General features: G+C 45.3%; 3 protein-coding genes across 4 annotated transcripts; 2 read left to right on the forward strand and 1 right to left on the reverse strand.

Annotated features, from left to right (window-relative positions):
• Positions 1-6342: 6342 nt before the first annotated feature.
• On the forward strand, positions 6343-11356 carry LOC127757865 (serine/threonine-protein kinase D6PKL2-like). The gene is made up of 2 exons (XM_052283448.1): positions 6343-6927; positions 9982-11356. Exons 1-2 carry the CDS (start codon positions 6395-6397, stop codon positions 10847-10849), a joined length of 1401 nt encoding a protein of 466 aa, XP_052139408.1. The 5' UTR covers positions 6343-6394; the 3' UTR covers positions 10850-11356.
• Positions 11357-14600: 3244 nt separating this feature from the next.
• LOC127757263 (protein BUD31 homolog 3) lies at positions 14601-16875 on the forward strand. Of its 2 annotated transcripts, none has more exons than XM_052282755.1 (4): positions 14601-14737; positions 15702-15809; positions 15898-16085; positions 16435-16875. In XM_052282755.1, exons 2-4 carry the CDS (start codon positions 15716-15718, stop codon positions 16588-16590), a joined length of 438 nt encoding a protein of 145 aa, XP_052138715.1. In that variant the 5' UTR covers positions 14601-14737; positions 15702-15715; the 3' UTR covers positions 16591-16875. The 2 variants fall into 2 exon arrangements, with proteins under 2 accessions (XP_052138715.1, XP_052138716.1); XM_052282756.1 differs by having other exon boundaries at positions 14634-14737; positions 15706-15809.
• Positions 16876-17079: 204 nt separating this feature from the next.
• LOC127757262 (IQ domain-containing protein IQM3-like) lies at positions 17080-20891 on the reverse strand. Its single transcript, XM_052282754.1, has 9 exons — positions 20490-20891; positions 20183-20297; positions 19919-19984; positions 19569-19657; positions 19294-19381; positions 18674-18820; positions 18468-18560; positions 17922-18023; positions 17080-17832 (listed from the first exon to the last, which is right to left on the reverse strand). The coding sequence occupies exons 1-9, from the start codon at positions 20681-20683 to the stop codon at positions 17293-17295; spliced, it is 1434 nt and encodes a 477-aa protein (XP_052138714.1). The 5' UTR covers positions 20684-20891; the 3' UTR covers positions 17080-17292.
• Between the last annotated feature and the right edge of the window lie 4455 nt (positions 20892-25346).

Here is a 25346-nt window from a genome sequence, read left to right on the forward strand (position 1 = left end):
AAATGGAAGGAGTGGCAGGCCAGCTTTGATTCCTGCTCTGCAATTACCATTTCCTCGCGGAGATCTGCGACTTAATAATTGGGACAAATTTTATATGCGCCCGAGTGATTTTTCTTTCTTTTTTTTTTACTGCGGTAGGTTTGCTCTTCGATAGCGAACGGAGGGTGGTCGAGGCCTAGGGGTGGGTGACATGTGGCGGGAAGAAAGGCCATGGAAGAATATTTTAACCTTTTCCCCTTTTTTTTTGGCGGAGAGGAAGAATATTTATTTGTTTTTTTTGCGGTGAGGAAGAATATTTAAATGTTTTTATTTTACGGAGAAGAATAAGGTTCTTAGATTCCGTTGACCATTTTGTTGTTTCTTGTGCAAGCCATTTTGTTATGCTTTGAATTTGAAGTACCAAATGGGCCGTAGCCTTTCCTGGGCCTGATTGTATACTTCAGGCCCATTTCAGTTGAACCAGTTTAAGCTTAGGAATAAGTTCACTTTTTGATCCTCAAAAGTGATCGAAATATAATCCGTGACCCTAAATCACAAAACCGGATATCTCGATCCCCCAGCTCTTAAAACCGGTGCAATTTGACTCTCTCAGCGGTTTTGAAGGGCGGTTTCGCTGACGTGGCGCATACGTGGCAGTATTGACTCGGTCTTCTTTCCACGTGGCGTTGGCGTGGCGCTTAGGTGGCATTAGAAATAAAAAAATATGTGTGGGACCCATTTGTCATTTACTAAAAGTATGGGTGGGACCCACTGACATGTGGGGCCACAAATCATGCTCTCTTCATCCTCCCCCTCTCTCTCTTTCACTTCCGTTCGGCGAGCGGCGGCGGAGGGCAAGCGGGCGAGGGCCGGATCCCCTAGTGGGAGGATGAGGGGAACGACGGCGGTGGCTCGTGGCAGTGGAAGGACGAGAGGAATGGTGGCGGGCGGGAGGGGAACAGCGGCGGACGGGAGCCGGTGCCGGACCTCACTCCCAGGGAAGACACTGCTCCGATGACGCCACCATGAGCCAATGGTGGGGAGCAAGCATGCATCGGGGGAGGAAGATGGAGGACGGGATGGCGAGCTCGAGCTCACCGATTCCAATCCCCTCTGTCTCGCTTCCGTCTTCTCACCGGTTCTCGCTTGCCGCAACACCTTCCTCGCCGTAGCCAAGACGATGAACCTGAGAGCTAGCCGGCGGTGGCGACACAAATCGGCGCGCGGGAAGGAGCTAGTGGAGGAAGAGATTGGAGCGGCGAATACCAAAGTCGATGGACCAGCCATGGCTCGACCCCGCCCTTCCTCCTCATCCCTTTACTCCCCGTCTCCTTGCCCACGCTTGCCGCCGCGACGGCCGCGTTGGTTGGCCTCGAGTCCTTCCTAGCAGCGACAGCCGTCCGCGACCTCTCCACCAGCAACGTTCGCCGCCCTCCCCGCCTCGGTCCTCCGCCAACTCTCGGCTTCTTCACCACCCGCCGTTGGGCGCCGTCCTCCTCACAGCCCGTCGCCGGCCTCCTCATAGCCTGTCGCCTGCTGAGGTTGGAAAAGGGAGGAAGAGGGAGATATAGGTGGAGCCTGCCGCCGCCGCCGCCAGCTCCCGCCTGCCGCTGGCCCCCATCCCACGGCCGCCGCTCGCCGAACGGAAGGGAAAGAGAGAGAGAGGGGTGGAGGATGAAGAGAGCATGTTTTATGTGGGCCCTACATGTCAGTGGGTCCCACCTATACTTTTGGTGAATAACAAATGGGTCCCACACATATTTATTATTTCTAATGCCATATAAGCACCATATCAATGCCACGTGGAAAGAAGACCGAGTCAATACTACCACGTAGGCGCCACGTCAGTGAAACATCCCTTCAAAACCACCGAGGGAGTCAAATTACACCGGTTTTAAGAGTTGAGGGGTCGAGATATCCGGTTTTGTGGTTTAGGGTAGGATTAGATTTCGATCACTTTTGAGGGTCACAAAGTGAACTTATTCCTTAAGCTTATTTGGGCCGAATTCCACTGGTTGTTGCCGATCATGGGGCAGCCACGGCCCACAACCAACTCTCACAATTCCAGGACAAATACGACCGTCTGAAACCGTTGTTGGGTGTTACATATGCTTCGGGCTTCAAGCGCATCACCCAGCTTGCAACAGAAAACAGCAGCAACCAACTCGCAGAAACGAGGCAAACGAGCATCGCAAGAAATGCTGCCTGCCTCCGCTCTCGCCGACAGAGCCATGGGATTTAACACGTACAGATGCTGTAGGAAGCATGCAGCTAGCTCGCGTCAACTTCCAGTCTCAAACAATGTCGCCAGTTGACCCTGCCTGGCTGCCTGCCTCGTACACAGGCAAAACAAAACAAAAAAAACTTCATGTAAATGTACCTGAAGGGCCTACAAGAACAGATGTACTGTGCTACTATTAAGACAGTACTGAAGTACTCGAACGAAAAATGCTATACACAAGACCGTTATGTCCGACTCTTGTACGACCGTAACACAAGCGAGTGCACGACTTTGCCTCACGCCGTCATGCACCAAGCTGTTCTGCCGTTTAGTCGTACATCGGTCGAACAAACAAGTCGGACGTATAGCAAAGTTGTACTCGATTATGTTTGCATTGGACAAGCTACGACAATGAACAATGTATTTCAGTAATGGTGTCATGCCAAACAACATTAGTCGACCGGCTAGCTTAGCTGATCATCTGATGTCTCGCCGAGAGACATTAGGTTCGCAGTGTGTCGACGTGTCGAGTTACCTAAACGCACTAGGTAGGATATGCGCCGACGTGTTGACTCTGCTCGCGCTCCTGTTGAGCTGCTTGCCCCTTACCTGGGAGACGAGTTCTTCGACCGTCTCGAGGGCGCGCAGCGTAGGTAAATAGAACCATGCCTGCGCTGTGGAGATCGTGGCTCTGAGTCACCGTCCCCTCGCGCCGCACTGGATACGAAAACCCTAAAATCGACCTCTCGCCCCACTGATTCATGTCTCCCACACTCGGATTTGGTCACTCCCGGGCTTGTATTCTCGCACTTGTTTGGCTTCGTGTGTGAACCTCATTTCCGCCTCGTCATCTCCACCGGAGAAGTCCACCCTCTCACCTTGTGACGCAACTTGCTAGCGCCATCCCTAGACCTCTTCCCACCCTACTTCCTTGGCCGGTCAATTGGATAGGGGATACGGAAGGGAACTCACCACTATAGGCTGCGTAGCCTCGAGGCGTATCATCAGCCTGCACTAGACCCATTCAAATGCATTTGTGAGCCTACACTGCACTGTGAGAGTTGTATCTCAAGTGATCCTTAAGGGCAGTAGTAGTGCAAGGCACACTATGCATGTCTCTGGCCTATTTGTGTGATGAAATTGGCTCGAAAGCCACGCACCTCACAATGCTCATGACCCAACAAAAAATCATCGACCACACAACCACCTAACCCTTCGTGCTTATCCTCATGCATCAACAAAAAAAATCCGTCGCTTCTCCTCCCCATCACCTGCGACGCATCTTCTCCATCGCACCGCTTCTCCCCCAATCCACACCGGCGCATCGATTGATCCTTCTCCGACGGAGATGGCGAGAGGTGAGTGTGGGAACGTGGATGTGAGCGCACTGGCCTTCTCTCTCCCACTTTCCCCTTTCCACTTTCCTGGCTCTCATGCACAACAGCGGCGAGGCCACAACGGAGAGGATACGGTGTCGTTCGGCTCGTCACCGGCAAGTGCTGCCTGCCCTGATGCCGAGCGGCGACGACATCCCCGACTTCATCTCCGATAGCTATGGGGCAACCCGTGTGTCGTCCCTGCTTTGAGCAGCGGAGGGCGACGATGGCGTCACAGATCCAAAGCGCTGCGAGAGCTCGTCATTTCTCCCTCCTCCCTATCCGCTGGCGCATCGATGTAGACGGAGCTGGACGGGTGCGAGGATTCCAGCGCGGGAGCGATGATGCAGAGCGAGGGAGTGGAGGATTAGAGGGACGACCTCCACAACACAGGCATGGAGGAGGTTCCCTGCGCTGTGCGCCCTCCCTTCAACAAAAAGACTCATCTCCCAGATAAAGGGATGAGCGACTAAGCAGAGCACCGCGCTTCGTCGCCACGTATGTACGGGTCCAATGTGGCGCGGGAGGTAACTCGCCACGTCCCTGCAGTGTGAAGGGCATAAGCCTATATAGCAGCTAGAGAAACTCAAACATTTGAATGGCTTACACTGCTATGGCCGTGTTTAGTTCGGCCTAGAGTTTGGAATTTGGTTGAAATTGGAGATGATGTGACTGAAAAGTTGTGTGTATGAAAGGTTTGATGTGATGGAAAGTTGGAAGTTTGGAAAAAAACTTTAGAACTAAACATGGCCTATATATTGTCATAAGATATAATGTCCTGACAGTAGAGGCAGCAGTGTGCTCATGCATGCATGAACAAATTAATATTTGAGGGCCCTACGAAGCTTTGCAGATGAATATAATCCCCCCTGAAAAGGAAACACCACATGTCTCGCAGAATCCGACCTCAACTGCCACCCCGACAGACACGTCCGTCCTAATAACATGGGCCCCGGCCCTTCAGATTCATCAGATCGACTTTCAGTGAGAAAAAAAGCTGGAGCTCGAACAAAACAAGCGGCTAGCTTCATCACCTTGGTCCATATCGCAATATTGGTCCATCCCATGAGCTAGTATAGCAGAGGAAACGAACAGAGCAAGTTCCAGCTCAGCTAGCTACGGGGCTACGGAAGAATACACACGCATTGTATCTCCATCGTTTGGTCCAGTCACTTGTCCCGGCTACACTTGGACGTACTCGATCATGCTCTCTTCGCATCCACGTCAATGTAGTCCCATCCGTTCAAGATTGCTACTACCTTCATTTCATTTTATATTATAAGTCATTTTAATTTTTTTAAAATAATTAAATTTATAAAAAAATAAAGTAATATTTTTAACATAAAACAAAAAAACTAGCAAAATATATTCATTGTTAGATATAATAAAACTGATTTATTGCTATAAATGTTGCTGTATTTTTATATAAACTTGATTTAACTTTCAAGAAGTTTGAGAGATAGACTATAAGTCGTTTTGACTTTTTTCTAACCAATTTTTTAAAAGTTTGATTAAGTTTATAGAAAAATATAATAACATTTTCAACACAAAACAAACATATTATCAAAATTCATTCAATATTATGTACATTTAATAAAATTTATTTCGTGTTATACATATTGCTATTTTTTTTATAAATTTGATCAAACATAAAAAAATATTTAACTGTGAAAAAGATCTAAAAGACAGATTTATAATATGGGGACCGTATCCTATGCACACAGGCCCTCGCGTGTACACACCGTGTACACCAACTAAAAATTATCACAAAAAATTCTAGGAAAATTCATACATGTACTTTCAATAGTATTACATCTACGTGCAAAGTCGCATCTTCAAATTCATTCTACATAGAGAATAACAAAAAAGATAAAATTCTGACAAAATTGCAACCTTAAAACTGTCAGATTTTTTGTTTTTTTGTTATGGCTAAAATATAATGAATTTGACGTTAAGATTTTAACCCTAGGTGTAATACAATTGAAAGTATGTGTATGATTTTTTCTAGATTTTTTGGTGACATTTTTTAGTTGGTGTGCACATGTGTACATGTGAGGGCCTGTGTGCATAGGATATGTTTCCTATAATATGAAACGGAGGGGCAACTAGCTTCTCTAACCACAGTGCCACTTCTAGCTCGGTCCTCCAACGTGCGTGCGCGTGTGGTTCCAAGCGCAAGCGGCCAATCCCGAAATTATAGTGCCATGCAAACTAGGCGTTATATCACGAGATTGGGCAGGCAATTTCGTGCGGTCGCCGGCGCCGTTTGCGATTGATTTCAACCCAAGCAACAATAATCTCGTCATCGAGCTTGATTACCGGTTACTGCATGCTCGCTCGCTCGACCGGCAACTCTTCCTTTTTCGAGCCGTGAAATCACCACTAGCTAGAGTGTAGCACCCAATGCCATTAGGTCAAAGCAGTTGATCATTAACGAGGTAATTAATTTAATCTAATCCAATCAACCTGCTAATTAGTATACTGTAGCATTTGCAATGGAATGTTCTACTGCCTGTTAATCCAAGTATGGTATACTCTACACTACCCGTAGAACAGGGCCTGCATGTTCCCCGGAAATCCAACCCCAAAAACAAAGCCAAACCAATAAAAAAATAAAACAAAACAAAACAAAATAAAATAAAAACCCAATTGCGTTTGGACCGGACGCGTGATCCCGGCCCGGCCCATCACCGTCACCCTCCCTCGTGTCCTCTTCAAATTAAAAACCCACCTCATCACCACCACCACCACCACCACCACCTGCGCCCCCCCATCTCCCCACCTCCACCTCCGCCGCTGTCTCCCCCCCTCGCCGGCAATGCCTCCCGATCACGGCGGCGACGCCGATCTCGCGGCGGACGAGCTGCAGAGCCTCAGCTTCGGCTCCTCCGAGCGTTCCCGCTCCGGCTCCACCGTCTCCACCGCCACCACCGTCTCCACCACCACCTCCGGCCCACCTCCTCCTCCACCTCCCCCTCCTCCTCGCGCCGCCGCCGCACCCCGCCTCGGCGCGGTCTCTCTCTCCGACATACGGTTTGTCCGGAGGCTCGGTTCCGGGGACATCGGGAGCGTCTACCTGGCGGAGGTGAAGGGCGCCCGCGGCGGTGGGGCGGCGGTGGTGGCGGCGAAGGTGATGGACAGGAAGGAGCTGGCCGGGAGGAACAAGGAAGGGCGGGCGAGAACCGAGAGGGAGATCCTCGAGGCCGTCGACCACCCCTTCCTCCCGCGCCTCTACGGCGTGGCCGAGGGGGATCGCTGGTCCTGCCTCCTCACCGAGTTCTGCCCCGGCGGCGACCTCCACGTCCTCCGCCAGCGGCAGCCGCACCGCCGCTTCACCGAGTCCGCCGTCAGGTATAATACTGTAGTACACTACATCTCTTCGATTCGATTGCTCGATCGCACAAATACATTATTCTCATAATCTCATCCGTATCGTAAAATGTCAAAAAAAAAGTTCCATTTCTTTTTCAACTGACGAACCAACCCAGCATGAATCACTCACCACCGTCCTGTTAATTTTACATTCAGTTATAAATAAGCATTCCTATGTTTTCGTGTGTTTAGTTCACGCCAAAATTGGAAGTTTGATTGAAATTAGAATGATGTGACGGAAAAGTTACTCCCTCCGTCCCAAAAAAAGGCAAACCCTGGGTTTCCGTGTCCAACTTTAACTGTCCGTCTTATATGAAATTTTTTTATAATTCGTATTTTCATTGTTGTTAGATGATAAAATATGATTAATATTTTATGCGTGACTTGTCTTTTTATTTTTTTTTATATTTTTTTCAAATAAGACGAACGGTCAAACGTTGGGCACGGAAATCAGGTTTTGTCTTTTTTTGGGACGGAGGGAGTAGAAGTTAGGAAAGTTTCGATGTGATGGAAAAGTTGGAAGTTTGAAGAAAAAGTTTGGAACTAAACAAGGGTTTTGTCAAAATTTTAGAACTAATTCACTTTGCCACTTTTTGAGTATTGGATCCTCAAGTAGTAGTGTAGCTATTAAGCTAGTGATCATAGGCTTTTGGGAGAAGAATGTGGCTTGTTTCCTGCGTTCTACTAATTCCCTTTGGTTTTACTCTCTGTGTGTGTTTTTTTATGCATAAAGTATAGTATATTCTTGTTATTATAGGATCTAGTGGATGAAGCTCTCTCTGTTCTCTTCTTTGCTTGGCCCCATCATGTCTTCTGTTAGGCATGCATGTCCATCTTTATTCAGTCGGAATGTGTTCAATCATGAAAACATACATAATGCTATTTGATGGTAGCTAGCTGCCTTTTGGATCCATCCTTAACCCAAAAAAAAGACACACAAAAGGACTAATATATATCCTCCAAAGCAACATATGAATGCGATGTATATGAATGAGTGTTTTGCGAATTAGGTGATGGACATTTGTGCTCAAAGTGTCTCCCTTTCCTCTCTTCTGAATAAACAGACAGTGCAAGGGATTGGACATCATGGATGGGAGGGAGCTCACTGTCGCTTTACATTTTCCTTCCTATAGGAGCTTTTGAGCTACACTACACATCCGCACGCCCATATCACCTTGCAATCACTCACTATTCAGAGCGTGTTCAGTGTTTGCATGTGCACTCCTCTGCCATTCTGAAGCCAAGCCTGACCTTGTGGAAGTAAAGCTGTTCTTGTCATATGCGTTTGCAGGTTTGTTCCTTCGAGGAAATTAGGCATCTTTTGCATCACACAAAACTAGTTAGGATCTTCAGCTACCTTATCTGTAGGCGACGATCACTACGGATGCTGGTGTGATTACGCTCCGGGATATAACTTTAATGCAGAATCAACCTCGGTCGTATTTCACTTGTGAGGAATATCGTGTAGGCCATAGCCGATATTACGGAGTAGAAGACAACAAAATATGTCAACTTCTACTAGACTGTACTGATCGAGAATAATAGTAGCAGCATTATTCGGTACGTTTGTTCCCATTACAAGCATCATGTGGCCACATTCATTTAGTCAAGGGTACATCAGTATTCAGTAGTAGTCCGGCCATAGCATTCACCACACAACCTACATGGCTACATACTGCCAGTGCATAGCTTGTATGGCATTCACTATATTTTTCCATTTTTAAGTATAAAAATAACATGTGCAGTCTAACATATACTATTGAAGTTAACATTGCCAGTTAGCCTTTGGTGCAGATAAACTTTGTGGGAAAAATAATAAGAAAACCATATATAACTCACTCTCACATATTAGCTTTTTGTATCACTCATATCAGCTCAGTGAAGAAGTCTTAAAACCATAGTACAGCCTTAGATACAGAGTTGCATTGTGTGTATCCCTACAAAAAAACGAAATGAATGACTAGATCTCGTACGCTTTTATGGTGTAGTTGTACATGGATGGCACACCTACCTACGGCCAACAACATTGCCATCAATCAACTCATGGTAATGGGGTCGGTTAATTTGTGCTAATCCCGGTGTGACACGAGCCAAAGCCCTTGTGCTACGGCGCAAGAACCGTTTGGAGAACATGATCATATATTATCACTCCCTCATAGGTGTAAATTGCTGCCATTGGTCAATGAGGCTTTTATTAACCCCCATGTGATGACTGATGAGAGTTAGAATCACAGCTCTGAAAAACACATACACAGGGCCCTATGGCTAATGAATGGTTGGATTCAGAAGAGATCAACATGGGGGTAGTAGGGTACTTTGCTGTAAGGATTAATCTAATTAACCCAAGGAATTATCAACTGAGTGCCCACATGAAGAACCTTCCTTTGTGGCAATTAATTATGCTTCAGCCGTGCAACTCCCCCAGCATCAATGATGCACTGACTCGAGTACTGTCTGTTTTTAATCTCTTTTTTTCTCTCTGCTCTGCTCTTGCCTCTTTGTGACTTTTGCTTCGTACTGGAGTCTGGAGGCTCACAGTGGCATCCACCATGGTGGCAAACATGAACACAGATGTGGATAGTTGATACAGGTGGCTTTGTCGTTAGTCGTCGCTACACAGAGTTGTGGGTTCCTTAAGGTGACATGTGACTAAAGTCCCAGGATGTCATGCAACTTCCATACAGTTGCAGTATATATGCAATAGTAACTTGCTTTGTACATGCAGTGGTTGCAAAGAACACTAGCAAGTTGTAAGAATTATTAGTTGGTGATTGCTACACTTTCATCAGCTGAATTTTGATTAAAAGTTTGCAATGGGATAATACATCTAGCATGGCCAACTTGTTTGCTTTACATTCTCCATTTGAATTTTTTTAAAGATAATAATAACATGCTCCATTTTGTTTTATAGAATGACATTCTCCATTTGGTCACTCTATATGATAGCAGTGGCTGATTAATGATGGTTTTATGTGGAGCTTAGCTGAATGATCATGGCATATGACATTGTTTGTGTGATGGTGCTCATGGTAGGTTCTACGCGGCGGAGGTGGTGGCGGCGCTGGAGTACATCCACATGATGGACATCGTATACCGTGACCTGAAGCCGGAGAACGTGCTCGTCCGCGCCGACGGCCACATCATGCTCACCGACTTCGACCTCTCGCTCAAGTGCGACCCGACGGCGCCGACGCCGGCGCACGTCATCTCGGACCCCATCGCCCTCGCCGGCGGCCACTCCTCGGCGTCGTCGTCGTGCATCATCCCGTCCTGCATTGTCCCCGCCGTGTCGTGCTTCCAGCTCTTCCCCGGACGCGGGCGACGCCGGCGCCATCGCCGCAAGAAGAAGACAGCGAGTGGTGGCGGCGGCGGCATCAGCGGCAGCAGCTTCCCGGCCGGTGGGCTGGAGCTGGAGTTCGTGGCGGAGCCGGTGGAGCTCCGGTCCATGTCGTTCGTCGGCACGCACGAGTACCTCGCGCCGGAGATCGTCTCCGGCGAGGGGCACGGCAGCTCCGTCGACTGGTGGACGCTGGGGGTGTTCGTGTTCGAGCTCCTCTACGGCGTGACGCCGTTCAAGGGGTACGACAACGAGATGACCCTGGCGAACATCGTGGCGCGCGCGCTCGAGTTCCCCAGGGACCCGCCCGTCTCCTCCGCAGCCAAGGACCTCGTCACGTCGCTCCTCGCCAAGGACCCGACGCGGCGCCTCGGCGCCACGGTCGGCGCCGCGGCCATCAAGCGGCACCCGTTCTTCAGCGGCGTGAACTGGGCGCTGCTCCGGTGCGCCACGCCGCCGTACGTTCCCCCGCCGTTCAGCGTCGCGGCCGCCACCGCCGCCGCCGCCGCCGCCGACATGTCGGACGATGACAGCTGCCCCGGCACGCCCGTGGAGTACTACTAGAGACAAGCAAAGCCAAGCCAAGGAAGCTGCCACCATGGCTGGCACCACCATGTCCGTGCAAAAGGAAAGCTGCTGCCGCCATTGGCCAGCGCACGTGGTGGTGGGGATCCCACCCATGGACCGTGGCGCATGGCGCGCACGAGGGCAAAGCCGGCCGGCGGAGCAGGCGTCGAGTAGTTGCCGGGGGCGTGTCGAGGGCGCGCCGCGCCGCGCCATGGCAAGCGACAAGGAGCACACACACACCCACCGTTCCAACGACTTATTGTCAAACTCTGAATTTTTCTCTGGCATATGCTGCCCGTCTCACTCACCTACATGCTAGCATAACATCAGCATTAGTCCTATAGTATAATAGTACTACACTTTAACTTAACCCATCTAGAACAGACAATTTAGCTTTATTATTTCGTCCAATGTTTCATGCAAAGTTTATGCATTGTACTCTCTTGTAACGAGTTCAGACTTCAGAGTTGTATTTATGGGTTTTTTTTTAACAAGTGAAATCAACTGGACATTTCTGATTTCTCCGATCTTGTGATCATTGGAAACAATTGGGGACATGGCTAATGAAAATGATACGCAGTGTTAGGGCGTTGGGGGGACAAGAAGAGACTCAAAAAAAAAAAAAAGGCAAGATGGCGCGAGAGAGAGGTGGCGATCATTTCATTTCCCGGGAATTCTGCGCGGCCACTTTGCCGTGCTCGTGCGCTTCGCTTTGCAACCGCATCAGTCTCTCTTGTGGTTGTGTCACTGCTAGCTACTGCTACGACGTGAGTGAGTGGGGATCATATCATTTCTAGACGCGTACTTCTAGATGAAAACAGCTGTGTGTACGCATCATCGCCGGCAAGCGCCTTTCCTGGGCTGCACAGATGATCATCATCTTGAGGAAAAGACGACGTGTATACAGTGCAGCGAAAGATGTCCATCGTTTATCCCTTCAGCTTAATTATAAGATGTCGCTAAACTTTTAATTCTAAAACTTAATTTTAACATTGGTTTTAGGGTTTTTAAATCATAGTTTATATTTTAGTATTTTCTTAAAAGCATTAAGAATATGAAACTTTTATATATAAATTATGTTATCTTTGATAAATTTTGATGCTAGGATGCATAGCTGGGCTAGAGGCAAATGTTGCAGCTATGCACAATGAGCAGGATCATGCTTTGTGCCATCAAAAGCAAGTCAACCATATAGTAACAGGCTTACAGTTAACCGATGGGAGCAAGGCTGTCCTCCAGCTTGATTGCATAGTAACACTCAAAGGGGTCAAGAGAGGTTTTAAAAGCGCAGAGAGTAATCAAAAGAAAACAGTACATTTACCTTTCTTGGATCTGCAGGTCAGCAGGTATGCAAGCACGCTCTCTATAGTAGATATGTACTGCAAAAGCAGAGCATCCAGGTCACTACCAAATGATAACACCAAGAATTTGCTGCCACTTCACTGGCTAGTTAGGGTTACATTTTAGGAGTTATTCAACACTATCTATGTATATTAAATAAAAAGCCAATAATTCTTAAGACCGCATACATGTACATTCAGGGGCGAAGCTAGAAAACCCTCAGACTGAGCAAAGCTAATGATGATTCAAATATTTTCACAAATTACATAGCATTTAAAAATTTCTTATGAAAATGCTATGGAACATTTCATACTTGGGTGTGTTCTTTTCTCATCTTTCTCAACTTTACTTCCTTGTTTTCTACATGTGCATTTCTCAAACTACTAAATAGTGCAATTTTGAAAAAAATATATTGTGAAAGTTGCTTTAAAAACATAGTAATCTATTTTTAAGTATTTTAGCTAACACTTAATTAATTATGTGCTAATATGTTCTTCTTTTTAGCTGCAGTAGGTAGTGTGGGTGGCTGTTTGTTCTCGAACAAATGATAATAAGAAAAGGAATAAGTTTACCGGATGTCCCTCAACTTAACAGCGGTGCCTGTTTGTTCTCGAACAAATGATAATAGGAAAAGGAATAAGTTTACCGGATGTCCCTCAACTTAACAGTGTGAGATTTTTTTTAGTCCTTTAACCCCAAAACCATAAATATCTACCCCTAAACTCACTCAAAACGTTCAAAGGAGGTCCCATGGCAGTATTCTTGTCCAATTTTGCTGACGTGGCATCCTAGTCAGCAAAAAATAAAAAAATAAATATGTAGAACCCATATGTTAGTGAGAAAAAAATGTGGGGTCAACAATCCTAATCAGCATCCCTTTTTCTCTCCTTCTCTTTCGTTTTCAACTTTTCAATTTGCCGCAACAAGGAGTGGCAGCGGCGCGCAGCCGGAGGCAAGCGGAGAAGCGGCGTAGGTGGGCGAGCGCGGCGGCAGCGAGCGAGCTTCGGATCCAGGCTCGGGAGGAGCAGAGGGGATTGGGACGCGGGAGGCGCGTGGCGGGGGGCGAGTGCGGCTGCGGCTGCAGGCAGTGGTGCACGGCCGGAGCAGGTAGAGCGGCGGTGTTAGCGGGCGAGCGCGGCGGCACGCGCCACCGCTGCAAGAACACTCCTTTGCCCCACACCGTCACTGCCGTCACCGCTTCGCACCTCGCACCATCGCCGCCGTTGCTATTTCGCAGGAGTCGAGTAGACGCACACTGAGAGAGAATGTGGCGGTAGGGGTCCCTGCAGAGGGGCGGGGGTGGAAGTGGAAGAAGGATGCCGGCGAAGGGGGCCCCGGCGTCGTTGGCGGCAGAGGGGGCCTCAAATCCCGTCGGCCGGTTCGTCGCGGGAAGCCCCCGATGCCAGGCCAGACGTACAACCGCCTCGGCAGCCTCAATAAGGTCACCGCGGGCGCGCCGTCTCTCCCGTCGGTGCCACGGTCTGCGACAGTGGGGTCCCTGTAAAGGGGCGGGGCCGGAAATGGGAGGAGGACACCGGCGAAGATGGGCTTGGTGTCATCGGCGGCAGAGGCAGCCTCAAATCCCGCGGCAAGCGGCGGGCGAGTGCGGCGGTGGGTGAGAGCAGCGGCTGCCTCTCCCGCCGGCGCCCCCCTCTCATGTCGGCCGGCCTCCTCTTTCCCCTCTTTGGCTGGCACCAGCTGCTGCTACCGCCGCCGCCGCCTCTCACCCCTCTCCCGTCGCCACATGCTCAACTAGCTGCCATCTCCGTTTGGGACTCCTCCCGACGTAAGCTCGCGCAAGCATCATCCCTCCACCGCCGGCCGCTCCGCCCCTCTCTCGGCCTTCTACTCCCCCATCTCACGCCGACGCGGTCAGTCGCCTCTCCCCTTGCCGGCCACTCCGCGCGTTGCCGCCACCACAACCCAGGCGGGGTGACGGCGGGCGAGCATGGGGGTGGCGCGCGGAGTTCGTTCGGGCTTGCCTCGCTCGCCCCCATCTGCCACCGGTCGACAGTGAGCTGAAGAGAAGAAAAAAAAAGAGATAAAGAGAGAAGAAGATAAGTGGTCCCCATTTTTTTTTAATTTTTTTGCTGACTAGGATGTCACGTTAGCGAAACCACCCATATATAATGCCATAGGACCTTGTGTGTACGGTTTGGGTGAGTTTAGGGGTACACATTTCTGGTTTTGTTGTTAAGCGACCTCAAAAAATCTCGCTGTTAAGTTAAGGGACCTCTGGTGAACTTATTCCATAAGAAAATACTAGTATACTGGGCTGTGATGAAGCTTATTATATTCTGGCCCATTAACCTCGAAACCTTATGATATAACAAGTAGGCCCTATGAGGCCCAGTTCGGCCCATTCCATGTCCCCTCGCGGCCTCACCGTGGGCCAGACCAGCCGAACCCACCAAGCGGCATCTTCTTCCTTCCGCCCCGGCCCCCGATCCTCCGTCCGACCACTGCTTCCTCCCACCTGCGGAGACGGAACCCTAAAAAATTTCTTCTTCCCCTTCTCGTCCGGGCAGCGGAAGGAGCTCTATGGTGATGCTGCTACTTCTCCTCAAATTTCTAATCTGCTCATGGCGGGGGCGGGCGGGTGTGCATGCGTTTCCGTTGTGAATAAGTCCCCGCGCTCCTGTTGCTGGTGTAGTAGTATTTGCGTAGAGAATAGGGAGGGTTTTGTGCTTGGGCTTCGATTTGTGCGTGCTTGGATGGTAGCTTGCGCGATTTCGTGTTTTCCCCGATTGATTTACCGCGGTTTGGTGCTAACTTGCGATTTCGTGGTCTCTGGATTGATGATTTAGTACGGTTTCCCCCAATACTCCAGTGATGCTGTACAAGGTAGAATACTTACTCGGTAGATAATGAGTTGTGACGGGGCAGTTAGTTGTAACATTCAGTATGATGATTCTTCCTATTATTACTGGAGCAAGAGTAGCTTGATTGTGCTGATGAAAGAATGGAGCACTTGTTGCAGCAGATTATATAGTTCATTTATCTTTATTTCTTCCCCTTAACCCCCAATCAGTTAGAACCATTTATTAATATGGTGTTTCCTATGATTAGATGTACAACATGAAAAAAACATGATTGTGCTGAAGAATGGAACACTTGTTGCAGCAGATCATATATATACTTCATTTATCTTTACTTCTTTCCCCTGACCCCCAATCAGTTAGAACCATTTATTATGGTGTTTCCTATGATTAGTTTTAGAAAATGAAAAAAAAAAGGTTTTGCTGAAGAATGTAACACTTGGTGCGGCAGATTATATGGTCCATTTATGTTAACTTTTTTCCCTTAATTTTTGGTACAAATTTATATGATATTGCCCAATCCAATCTTCATGTATTTTGGTTACAACCTCATTAGAAGTGCATAATCTTTTTGAGCGGAATTATGGAATAGTTTTTTTCCCCCCGACAGATCACTATACTTCATTTCTGTTTAGTTTTCTTCCCCATTTTTTCTGTACTCAGATTTCTGATTGTATCACCATATGCAGCCAGAAGAAGCATCATGCCTAAGATAAAAACAAGTGGTGTGAAATATCCCGATGGGTGGGAGCTTATAGAACCTACCCTCTCAGAGCTCCATTCCAAGATGAGAGAAGGTCTGTCTGCTTATCCAATCTCATTACAAACATGTGCACTGTTAGTTAGTAAAACTGATGCATTTCTTACCATGTATGCTTGGTGTAGCTGAGAATGATCCGCATGATGGGAGAAGGAAGTGCGAGGCACTGTGGCCCATCTTCAAGATCAATCACCAGAGGAGCCGATATCTTTATGACCTTTACTACAACAGGAAGGAGATATCCCAGGAGTTGTATGAGTTCTGCCTTGACCAGGGACATGCTGACCGTAACCTCATCGCCAAATGGAAGAAGGTATGCACTTTGTTCTTCTTGGGAGGTGCTCATGTGCTACCTGCACCTCCATAAATACAGTTTAACCGATGACTAAACTTAACACTGGTACACCTAAAAAAAAAGATTGACCATTTCTCCAGGGAAAATTGATTATTCCTCTATGAATAGAAATGAAACAATCTGCAACTGATTTGGGATTTCAGTCCACATTTTGCTAATGGTTGAATTGGTTGAGTCCATGAAAATCTTTGATCTCTCTGAAGTGACAAATCTCACATGCACATTGGACCTCATATATTTAGTCTTAATGTTGTGGTCCAATTTGCATGGCCAACTGACTGAGTTTTTTTGCATTGGATAATTGCAGCAAGGCTATGAGCGTCTCTGCTGCCTGCGCTGTATCCAGACACGAGACCACAACTTTGCGACCACCTGTGTTTGCAGGGTTCCTAAGCACCTAAGGGAAGAACAGGTGATAGAGTGTGTCCACTGTGGTTGCAAAGGTTGTGCTAGTGGTGACTAAGTATCCACTATTGGGATTACTTTTCAAGTTACATCAGGAGCAAGTTGATGAATGTAAACTGAATAACTGATGTAGTGATATCTCTGATGTACTTGGAAAAATGCCTAGCCTGTCTAGAGAGTAGACTGAATGTACTCGTAAGATGATGGATGTGGTAATGTGAAAAAAACTTGAGTTCTTCTACCACTTCTATCTTATCTTATTTCCATTCCTTCTTTTTTCAGTTTCTGTTGACAATCTCACTAGCTTACTAATTGCTCTCTGCTGCTGTGCTCTGAGTTGACAGTACGATTTGTCCATTTACTGTTTGAGCAACCTTCCCTGTTAAATCGGTCATGGTTTTCAGTTTCTTCCCTCAGAGCTTTTCCTTATTGTCATAATCAAACTTTCTATCACATCAACTGCAAAATAGCTTGGCTTGACAGGAAATTTTTGTGCTCAAGCTGTTTCTGGGACAGTTAATGTCGGCAAACAAAGAGCAAGCAAGAGTTATATTAAACAAAATTCAAACATGGAGGATTTATATTACTAATCTTATTGATTCATTCATGGCACAAATAGATCCACATAACCTTTGAAAAGCAGCAGGCATTAACCTCTAGCATCTGACTCTGGCCAATGCATTCTACACCAAGAGCTTAACTGCAATTCTGCAATGGTGTCTCGCTGCTGCACATACTAGTTACATACTCATATGCTATTCTAACTTGGCTGGGGCAGTGAAGTCTGGATTGGTCCAAGAGGAGATGATGGTAAGTTGGGTGTAGGTGAGAGGCATGCTGGCAGCCTCCATGACGGCGATGGAGTCGACGCACTTGGTGACAGGTTTACCATCTCCAGTGCTTGCATTCTGAGCTCCATTGGGTAGTCCTTCACACATCCAATCCTTGGACCAACCCCAGTGCTCCATTTCAGGGAGAGCCTGTGCCCGAGCTGATAGGATTTCGACTCTCCCTTCGATTTCACCCTCTCGAGAATTGCTTCCCGCGGGACATCAGCAGCTCTAGGGCTTTTCAGACCACCTGAGAGGGTTCTTTGGTAGGTTGGCTTTGTTTGCACTTTAGGAACGTTATCGCTTTCGGCACCTTCAGCTTGCGAAAACGGCTCAGATGCCTTATCTTCTTCTATCATGTTCTGAGGGAGAATCAATTGTGGAGGATTGGATTCCATGACGGTAGCAAGAGGGTTCTGTTTATTAGGCACTGGATCTTCATAATAGTCTTCGTTGGTGGATGAGCGCACCTGAATACACAAAAACAAGCTAGTTGAAGCCACCTGATATTTGCTTTCATAGGGGTATAATAGGTTTCATGGGCCTGAAAATGGCATACCTCAACTTCTTTCAGATCAACTCCATTCTCTTCAAGGAAGTTCATGAAGTTGGCGAGGTTCTCTGCACTTGGTTTATAGTGACCACTATAGGCCCAGATGGACTGAAATAAGAAAGTGATCATCAGAAAATAGCAGAAAGCAGCGATGCACCCAATCAACATGCAGGAGAACAAGACAAACAAATTATCAGAATGATTACCATGCGCTAGTAAGCAGAAGGATGGGAAAGTAATGGCCAAATGTTTAAAAGAATGTAGTTTGATCAAATATACAAAATTTAAAAGTCGAGAATATGTTTCTAAAATACATCCAATCTTCAGGCATTTTCCAATCTCCCTCACAAAAGGAGGCAAGCCTGAAATAGTTATTCATGGCAATCCCAGAAACACGAAAGAATTGTTTGAAGTACTATTAGCAACTGAATCACCAATCTTTTTAGATCACAGATGTGGACACAATGTAAGAACATAAGCAGTCATATCAATAAAGGAAAACACTGAGCGTAAATAGTAACATTGACAGGGCACATAGTTCTTCATCTCTACCTTGATAACTCCATTTTCTGCTGTAAACCTCCCAGCAGCTATGGTAGCACCTCCTGCTAAAAAGCTTGAGTGCTGGAATACACCTCTCTCTTTCTGGATAGAGAAAAATCAGCTTATGATAAATAAAAATAGCAATGGTAAACTAGCTGAACATAATTTAGTTCAACAGCAACAACATGAACAACTTGCCAGAATGGGAAAACTACCTTGCCAGCATAAAGTTTCTTTGTTGTGCTCATAACAAAAATCCATTTTGTCCCTTTAGGACCCTGGCTTGTATCAAGTGGTTCTCCAGAGTGCTTATGGATAATCTTCCCTTCTGTAACTATGTATTCATAGAGCTCACGCTCTTGCTGCAAAAATCCAGAAAATATAGATTTCATGTAACATTATTTCATTAAAATAAAATAGTTTCATGCTGCAACTTTCTACGGTGTCAAATATGAGGATGAGTTAGCATGAAAAACTGAAATATTGTGTGAATGGAAGTAGGCCAGGGTATGCTACTAGTTGCTAGGGTATTATATATTGATAGTCAGATCTGTGGATTGTGCACCTCTGGCTTTGCAGGGTGTATAGCTTAATTGCACAACAATATAATAATAGCAACACAGAGACATAGCACATGTTTTAAGTTCAATAAAATTCTAAAAGGTGCACATGACAAAAAGCCTTAACTCCTACTCCCTCCGTCCCAAAAAAAGGCAATCTAGGAGGGAATGTGACCCCTCGTTGTACTAGGAGGGAGTATGCAGCTCTTCTTAGTATTTCAACAGTATACGCGATTTTGAACTAAGATAGGGAACAATTATAGACATGATCTTACCGGACCAAGATATTTTATGCATTGCTTCTTCAGGCGAGCTCTGGGACACTCAGGAAGGTCAACATCTTTTCCTTCCCCAATATCAAGCCTACATATGCATAAAGATTATTGAATTCAATGCACAACCAAACCACTCACTGAAATTTCTGAGATAAGAGTGCAACACTGAATCTATTACTCTGCCTGCAAATCTCTTGTGTCACAGACATCCAACCCATTTCTTCCAACAACATACTTTGCAAATGCAAACACACAAAACACAACCAACTTCTTACCAGTAGAAGAATGGCTGGCCGGCCTGGCTTTGGCACCAAACATCATAGTAGAAATGCAGATTGTGACCATATCTATGCCGTGGGTCAATCTATACAACAAGTAAACACAGGGTAATCAAGTTGCATTGCACAATGAACTTAAATAAACATGGACAGAAGCTTCTATGACAGTAAGATATGGAGCTTTTATGATCGATGTTCACACACAACTGAAAAGGTCCAAGTCAACCCATAACCGAAAGCGGCCTCTTTTCACATTTGTGAAACAAAAGTAGTGATATCTAAAGCTAAAGAATCCTGGTACAGCTATACTAAAAAAACATCAGTTCATCTGTACGATTTGTACTCACAGCCTCGATCCAGTGCTGGAATGCCAGCTTCAGAGCCTTGCCGTCTCTGGATAAACCCTGACCCACCTGCATCAAAGCACAATTTTTTTACACAACAATTTCAAACACAAACACGCAGAAGAGCAGTCAAACAAACACAAACACACAGAAGAGCAGTCAATGAAACTTGGTCCAAGTAAAACCCAAAAGAAATCGCTTTCTCGAGGGTTTGTGGTGGTAGCGAAGTGGTTGCACAGAAAGGGAAGGAGAGGCCGAGATCGGGACCTTGGAGGCATTGAGGCTGACGCGGTTCCATCGCGACGCTACGGTCTCCGGTTTCGGGTCGTCGAAGAAGGAGACGGTGCTGTGGCTCAGCCGCGCGAAATCCAACGCTTGCCACCTTCATCAACAATCCAATCCACAAACCATCTCAATTAAAAATCAAGCAGTTTTTTTTAGATTATGGAATAAATTCCACGAAACCGAACAGTAAACAAATCCGGAGCAAGAAGCTTCAGAAGGATCAGTAAAAGAAAAGAAAAGAAAAGGGAAGGGAGAAGAAAGATTGGGGTAGGATCTGTGGAGAATTTACCAGAGCTCCTCGACGACGACGGCGGAGTCGGCGAGCTTGCGCCGGGTCCGGTAGCTCCGGTACACCTTCTGCAGCTTGGTCGCTGCCCCATCCTCTCCTCCGCCGCCGCCGGCCACCGGAGAGGAGACCTCAACCGGAGGATTCATCCAAGAAGAGGCCGCGTCCATGCGATCCGGAGCAGCGTCCACCCCCATTCTTGACTCCTCGAGGTTTAAGGTGGAGGGAGGAGGAAGACGAGTAGAAATGGCTGGACGGGTGGGCGAATTTAATCGGAGTTGCGTCGCTGTAAACAGTGAGATTAGGGAATAAAATACAGCAATTGAAGGGAGGTTATTATATTCTATTCTGAGAATTGATTTGTTCGCGCGAGGAAGAAGCAGCTGCCATAGCTACCTACCAATCTCATCCATTTGCAAATTGCAACAAAGTTATAATAGTTCTTGGCGAGGGCAGAATCGTAATTTCTGCAGTGGCAGGGTGGCAGCAACTGAGTGGTTGATGCAGATTTTTGGATGGAAATTGACTTGCCGGCATTTCTGGTCTCTGAAGATGTACTCCTCTTCTTGAGTTCTTTTATTTTTATTAATAAGACGGATGAAAACAATGGGTGGTTCGTATTGATACCATTTCAAAACATATCATTTGTTAAAGTTATAAAAAATATGTATATATTTAGTTTTTTTTACCAAACTTTGTTAAATACATAAGGAATCCTACAATACTTTGTAATATTGTTAATTTACTAATATTTTGATATTGCCAAAATTTGATAAGGTTTATTTTGGCTACAATCTTAACAAGCCTTAAATAGTAAATTATTGTGATTAGTTGATAGGAGGAAATAGCATAAAAGTTTGTAAAAGGTAATTACAATTGATTATGGTGATAAATTAGATGAAAGAGTTCTGATGGAGTAAACTTTTAACACTGTAAATTGCTAAATTTTGAGTCAGAGAGGGTAGCCACTGGATAGCTTGTCAAGTCAACAATGGTCACTGTCCTTGCCGGTCATGCACATGTGCATACTACGACCGTGGACGCCAGCGAGCTGACGAATGTGTGGATGTCTCTGGACTGGATCGGTTGGTGCATTGTGTTTCATGGCCTCATTGAGGAGAGTTAATGATGTTGCCTGGTTAGATTACAGCACATTAATTAGTGGGGGGGAATACACATATATACACATACATATACGACAAGATTATTTTGTGTTAGGTTGATTCTCAGCAATCAGCATCACACCTGGTTTCACATCTCAAAAGTAATGGCTGGGGATGATCTGGTTAGTGAAATGGTGATAAAAGCTTTTAACTGATGTAGAATTGCTATTGGATTAGCATACCTTTGATGCTTTGTAAATAAGTACATTCCAAAGTGACTTTGGTGTTTTTTACCGTAACAAATTACGTGTTGATTGATGACACATTTCGACACCGTCTGTCTGTCTATAGTTCTATTTTAAGATAGAAGTTGGAGTTTTTGACTAGCTAAAGTTGGAGTTTTTGACTGGCAAAATTTTCCAAAACCTACCTGCTCCGCATAGAAAACGTTTTTTTTTAATTATTTTTTTGGGAACAGCATAGAAAACGGTTGGATGCGTATAGTCCAGGCAGTTTCCCAAGCTTGGCACATGTTGATTAATAATCCATTGGTAGTAGAACTAGCATTTTGTTTGCTTATGGGAGTTGTCATTTTGGCACAATCCGTGGTCCGAGGAGTAGGGCTCACTTAGGGTCTATTTTGAGAGAGTTTTAGATTCTGAGAAGCAGATGTTTGGTAGCCAGCTTCTAAGAATCTGGAAAAGCTCTGAACCCAGCTTCTCCAGCTTCTTCTACAGATTCTCAGAAGCTGTGGACTGTTTAAGGCAGCTTCTAGCAGAAGCAGCTTTTAGGAAAAGCTGCAGCTGGGAGAAGCTCCTCCAAACAGGGCCTTAGACTGTGTTTAGTTCAACACAAAGTTTAAATTTTGGTTGAAATTGGAGACGATGTGACTGAAAAATTACATGTGTATGATAAATTGATGTGATAAAAAAGGACTGGAAGTTTAGATTCAAACTTTAGATCTAGACACAGCCTTAGGTTACCTTTTTCTAAGCTGGCACGCGCTGCACGAACACAATTAATTTGCAGCTGTGTACTAGTATAATTAATTATGTACTGCAATGCAGTAAGAATGTACTACCACTATCAGCAGTAGTATCCAGCACTACTAGTGGAGTATTTTCCTAGCTGGCAGACGCATGGACTAGGAGTAATCTTAATAATAGCTTGGTAGTTATGAGCAAGTACACGGTTTACCTTCTTGATTGGTTAGAGCAGGTACAATCACAGACTATAAGCTACTATAAATATATTTTGAGAAAATAAAATAGGAGAGGGAATAGCAGAGGGCTACATATTTATAGCCAAATGCAATATGGACTCCAAGATGCATGTGTGTATGACAGGTGGGACCAACTAATTATTGTGTAGTACTCCCTCCGTGCCATAAAAAACCAACATAGTACCAGATGTGACACATCCTAGTATTACGAATCTAGACATACATATGTCCAGATTCATCATACTAGAATATGTCATATTCGGTCCTAGATTCGTTTTTTAGGGACGGAGGGAGTATACGTTTATAGGTAACTATTGAATGAATCGGCTATTAAATTAACTAGATAATTTGGAGCTGATAGTTGACTATACTACTCTTAGTGAATTTTGAGCTACATGCATGGAGACGTTGATTATTGCTAATTATTTCAAATGAGTTTTAACGAAATCGAAACAAAACCGTTCGAGATGCACATTTCAAAGTCTCATCTTCAAAATCATTTATATATGGAGCGCAAGAAAACAAAATTCTAACCAATTTATATCCTTTTGTTGGCTAAAATATAATGAATTTGAGGATGATACAGTTAATTAATATTGGAAGTATGGAAGTATATGTACAATATACAATTTTGTATAGATTTTTTTGTTGAAATTTATTAATTGATGTGCACGGTGTATACATTGCAAGCTAATCATGCATCTTTCATTTGGTCCGGTACTCCGGTAGGCACACCGACGTGGCCTTTTGTTTCTTGTGGATGATATAGAATGATTGACACGATCGTTAATTAGGGCTCCCACATTATCGATCCATATTTGGTTGGACCATTACATCACTTCGAACAATTTATATATATTGCTCAATTGACTATATTGCTCGTTTGCTAGCCACATGATGTATTTTTTTAATGAATTTCCGGAAAATGATGTTTTGCTTTCATCCTTTCAGAAAAAGGCATCTTTGTCGACAAAAAATACAAAATGATCGATGATTTGTTTGTCAATTGTCATCCATGAGTGTTTTGTGCTGTAGGGTAGGTATGGCTAGGTGGCTACCACCTACTCCCTCTGTCCTTAAAAAAAAAAAAGACAAACCCTGGTTTCCGTGCCCAACGTTTGACCGTCCGTCTTATTTGAAAAAATTATGAAAAAAATTAAAAAGACAAGTCACGTATAAAATATTAATCATGTTTTATCATCTAACAACAATAAAAATACGAATTATAAAAAAATTTAAAAATACCTAGAGTTTGCCTTCTTTTAGGACGGAGTAGTACCAATCTACCTTCATGTAGGTATAGTACTACCTAGTAGCAGTAGGCCAGGCCTGGCAGGATGAGCTAGTGCCAAGGCCCATTATGGCTGTATTTAGTTTCTGAAATTGAAGAGAAGTTTGGGGAAAGTTGGTAGATTGGAAATTTAGTTTCTGAAATTGAAGAGAAGTTTGGGGAAAGTTGGTAGATTGGAAAAAAAGTTAAGAGTTTATGTGAGGCTGTGTTTAGCTCCTGAATTTGAGAAGTTTGAGGAAAGTTGATAGTTTGGAAAAAAATTGAGAGTTTATGTGAGTAGTAAAGTTTTAGATGTGATGTGATGGAAAGTTGAGAGTTTGGAGAAAGTTTGGTATGAACTAAACCGGACCTAGTAGGAAAGATTTGAATGTGATGTGATGGAAAGTTGAGGATGTAGGAAAAGTTTGTTATGAACCAAACAGAGCCTGTACCAGGGTTCGGACCAAAATGAAGCCCTAACATTACGGGCCCGTTATCATATAGATCAAATTTCTACTCAGAATCTTCAGAATTCGTAGTTATAAAATCTAAAATTTAAATTAGATGCCAAAATAAGGTGAGAAATCCAATTTGGTGAGAAATCCAATTTTTTCACTCTCACCAATTATTTCTGACAATCTCGAGGTTATCAAACATGACCTAAATATACATCGAGGCATGCCGACATGAACCACTGCTATAAAAACCATCATAGAGATCGGTCTTATAGGTGTCCTACAGGTGCCGGTTCAGGCATTTTCTCATCTCCCCACGCTGAAAAAATAACCGGCACTTTAAGGCACACCTATTGCCAGCATCAATCTCAGCCAGGTGATATACGATTAAGGCCTTTTGGTTAATCCAACTCACAAGAGGATTAAGAGAGGATTAATTCCACGTCTATTAAAGGTATCAATCTCTTGGGATTAACCTAACAAGGAGCTGGAAGGTTTACAAAACCATGCAAGTGTGCAACTATCGCGGTTACCACGTTTAGTAACCCTTTTCAGTTTTTGAAACCATGATGTACCTCGCGGTTTCCGTCAAATCGTAGGGTGGCACTACCCTCACTCCAAACAATTTGGTAAACCCTGGCTGGAACCAAACCAAAACTTAGCAGCAGCAACACTGTATGTCGGTATGCAGGACAGCCAACATATCAACTGATCTAATGCTGCTTCTTTTGCATAATCTCGTATCAGCACTCGAGCAAATCACTCCCTGAAGTTGCACAACACACGACCAAAACCTCGTGCACAATCAGA

Source organism: Oryza glaberrima, chromosome 12, assembly GCF_000147395.1.
Source record: "Oryza glaberrima chromosome 12, OglaRS2, whole genome shotgun sequence".
Taxonomy (NCBI): Eukaryota; Viridiplantae; Streptophyta; class Magnoliopsida; order Poales; family Poaceae; genus Oryza; species Oryza glaberrima.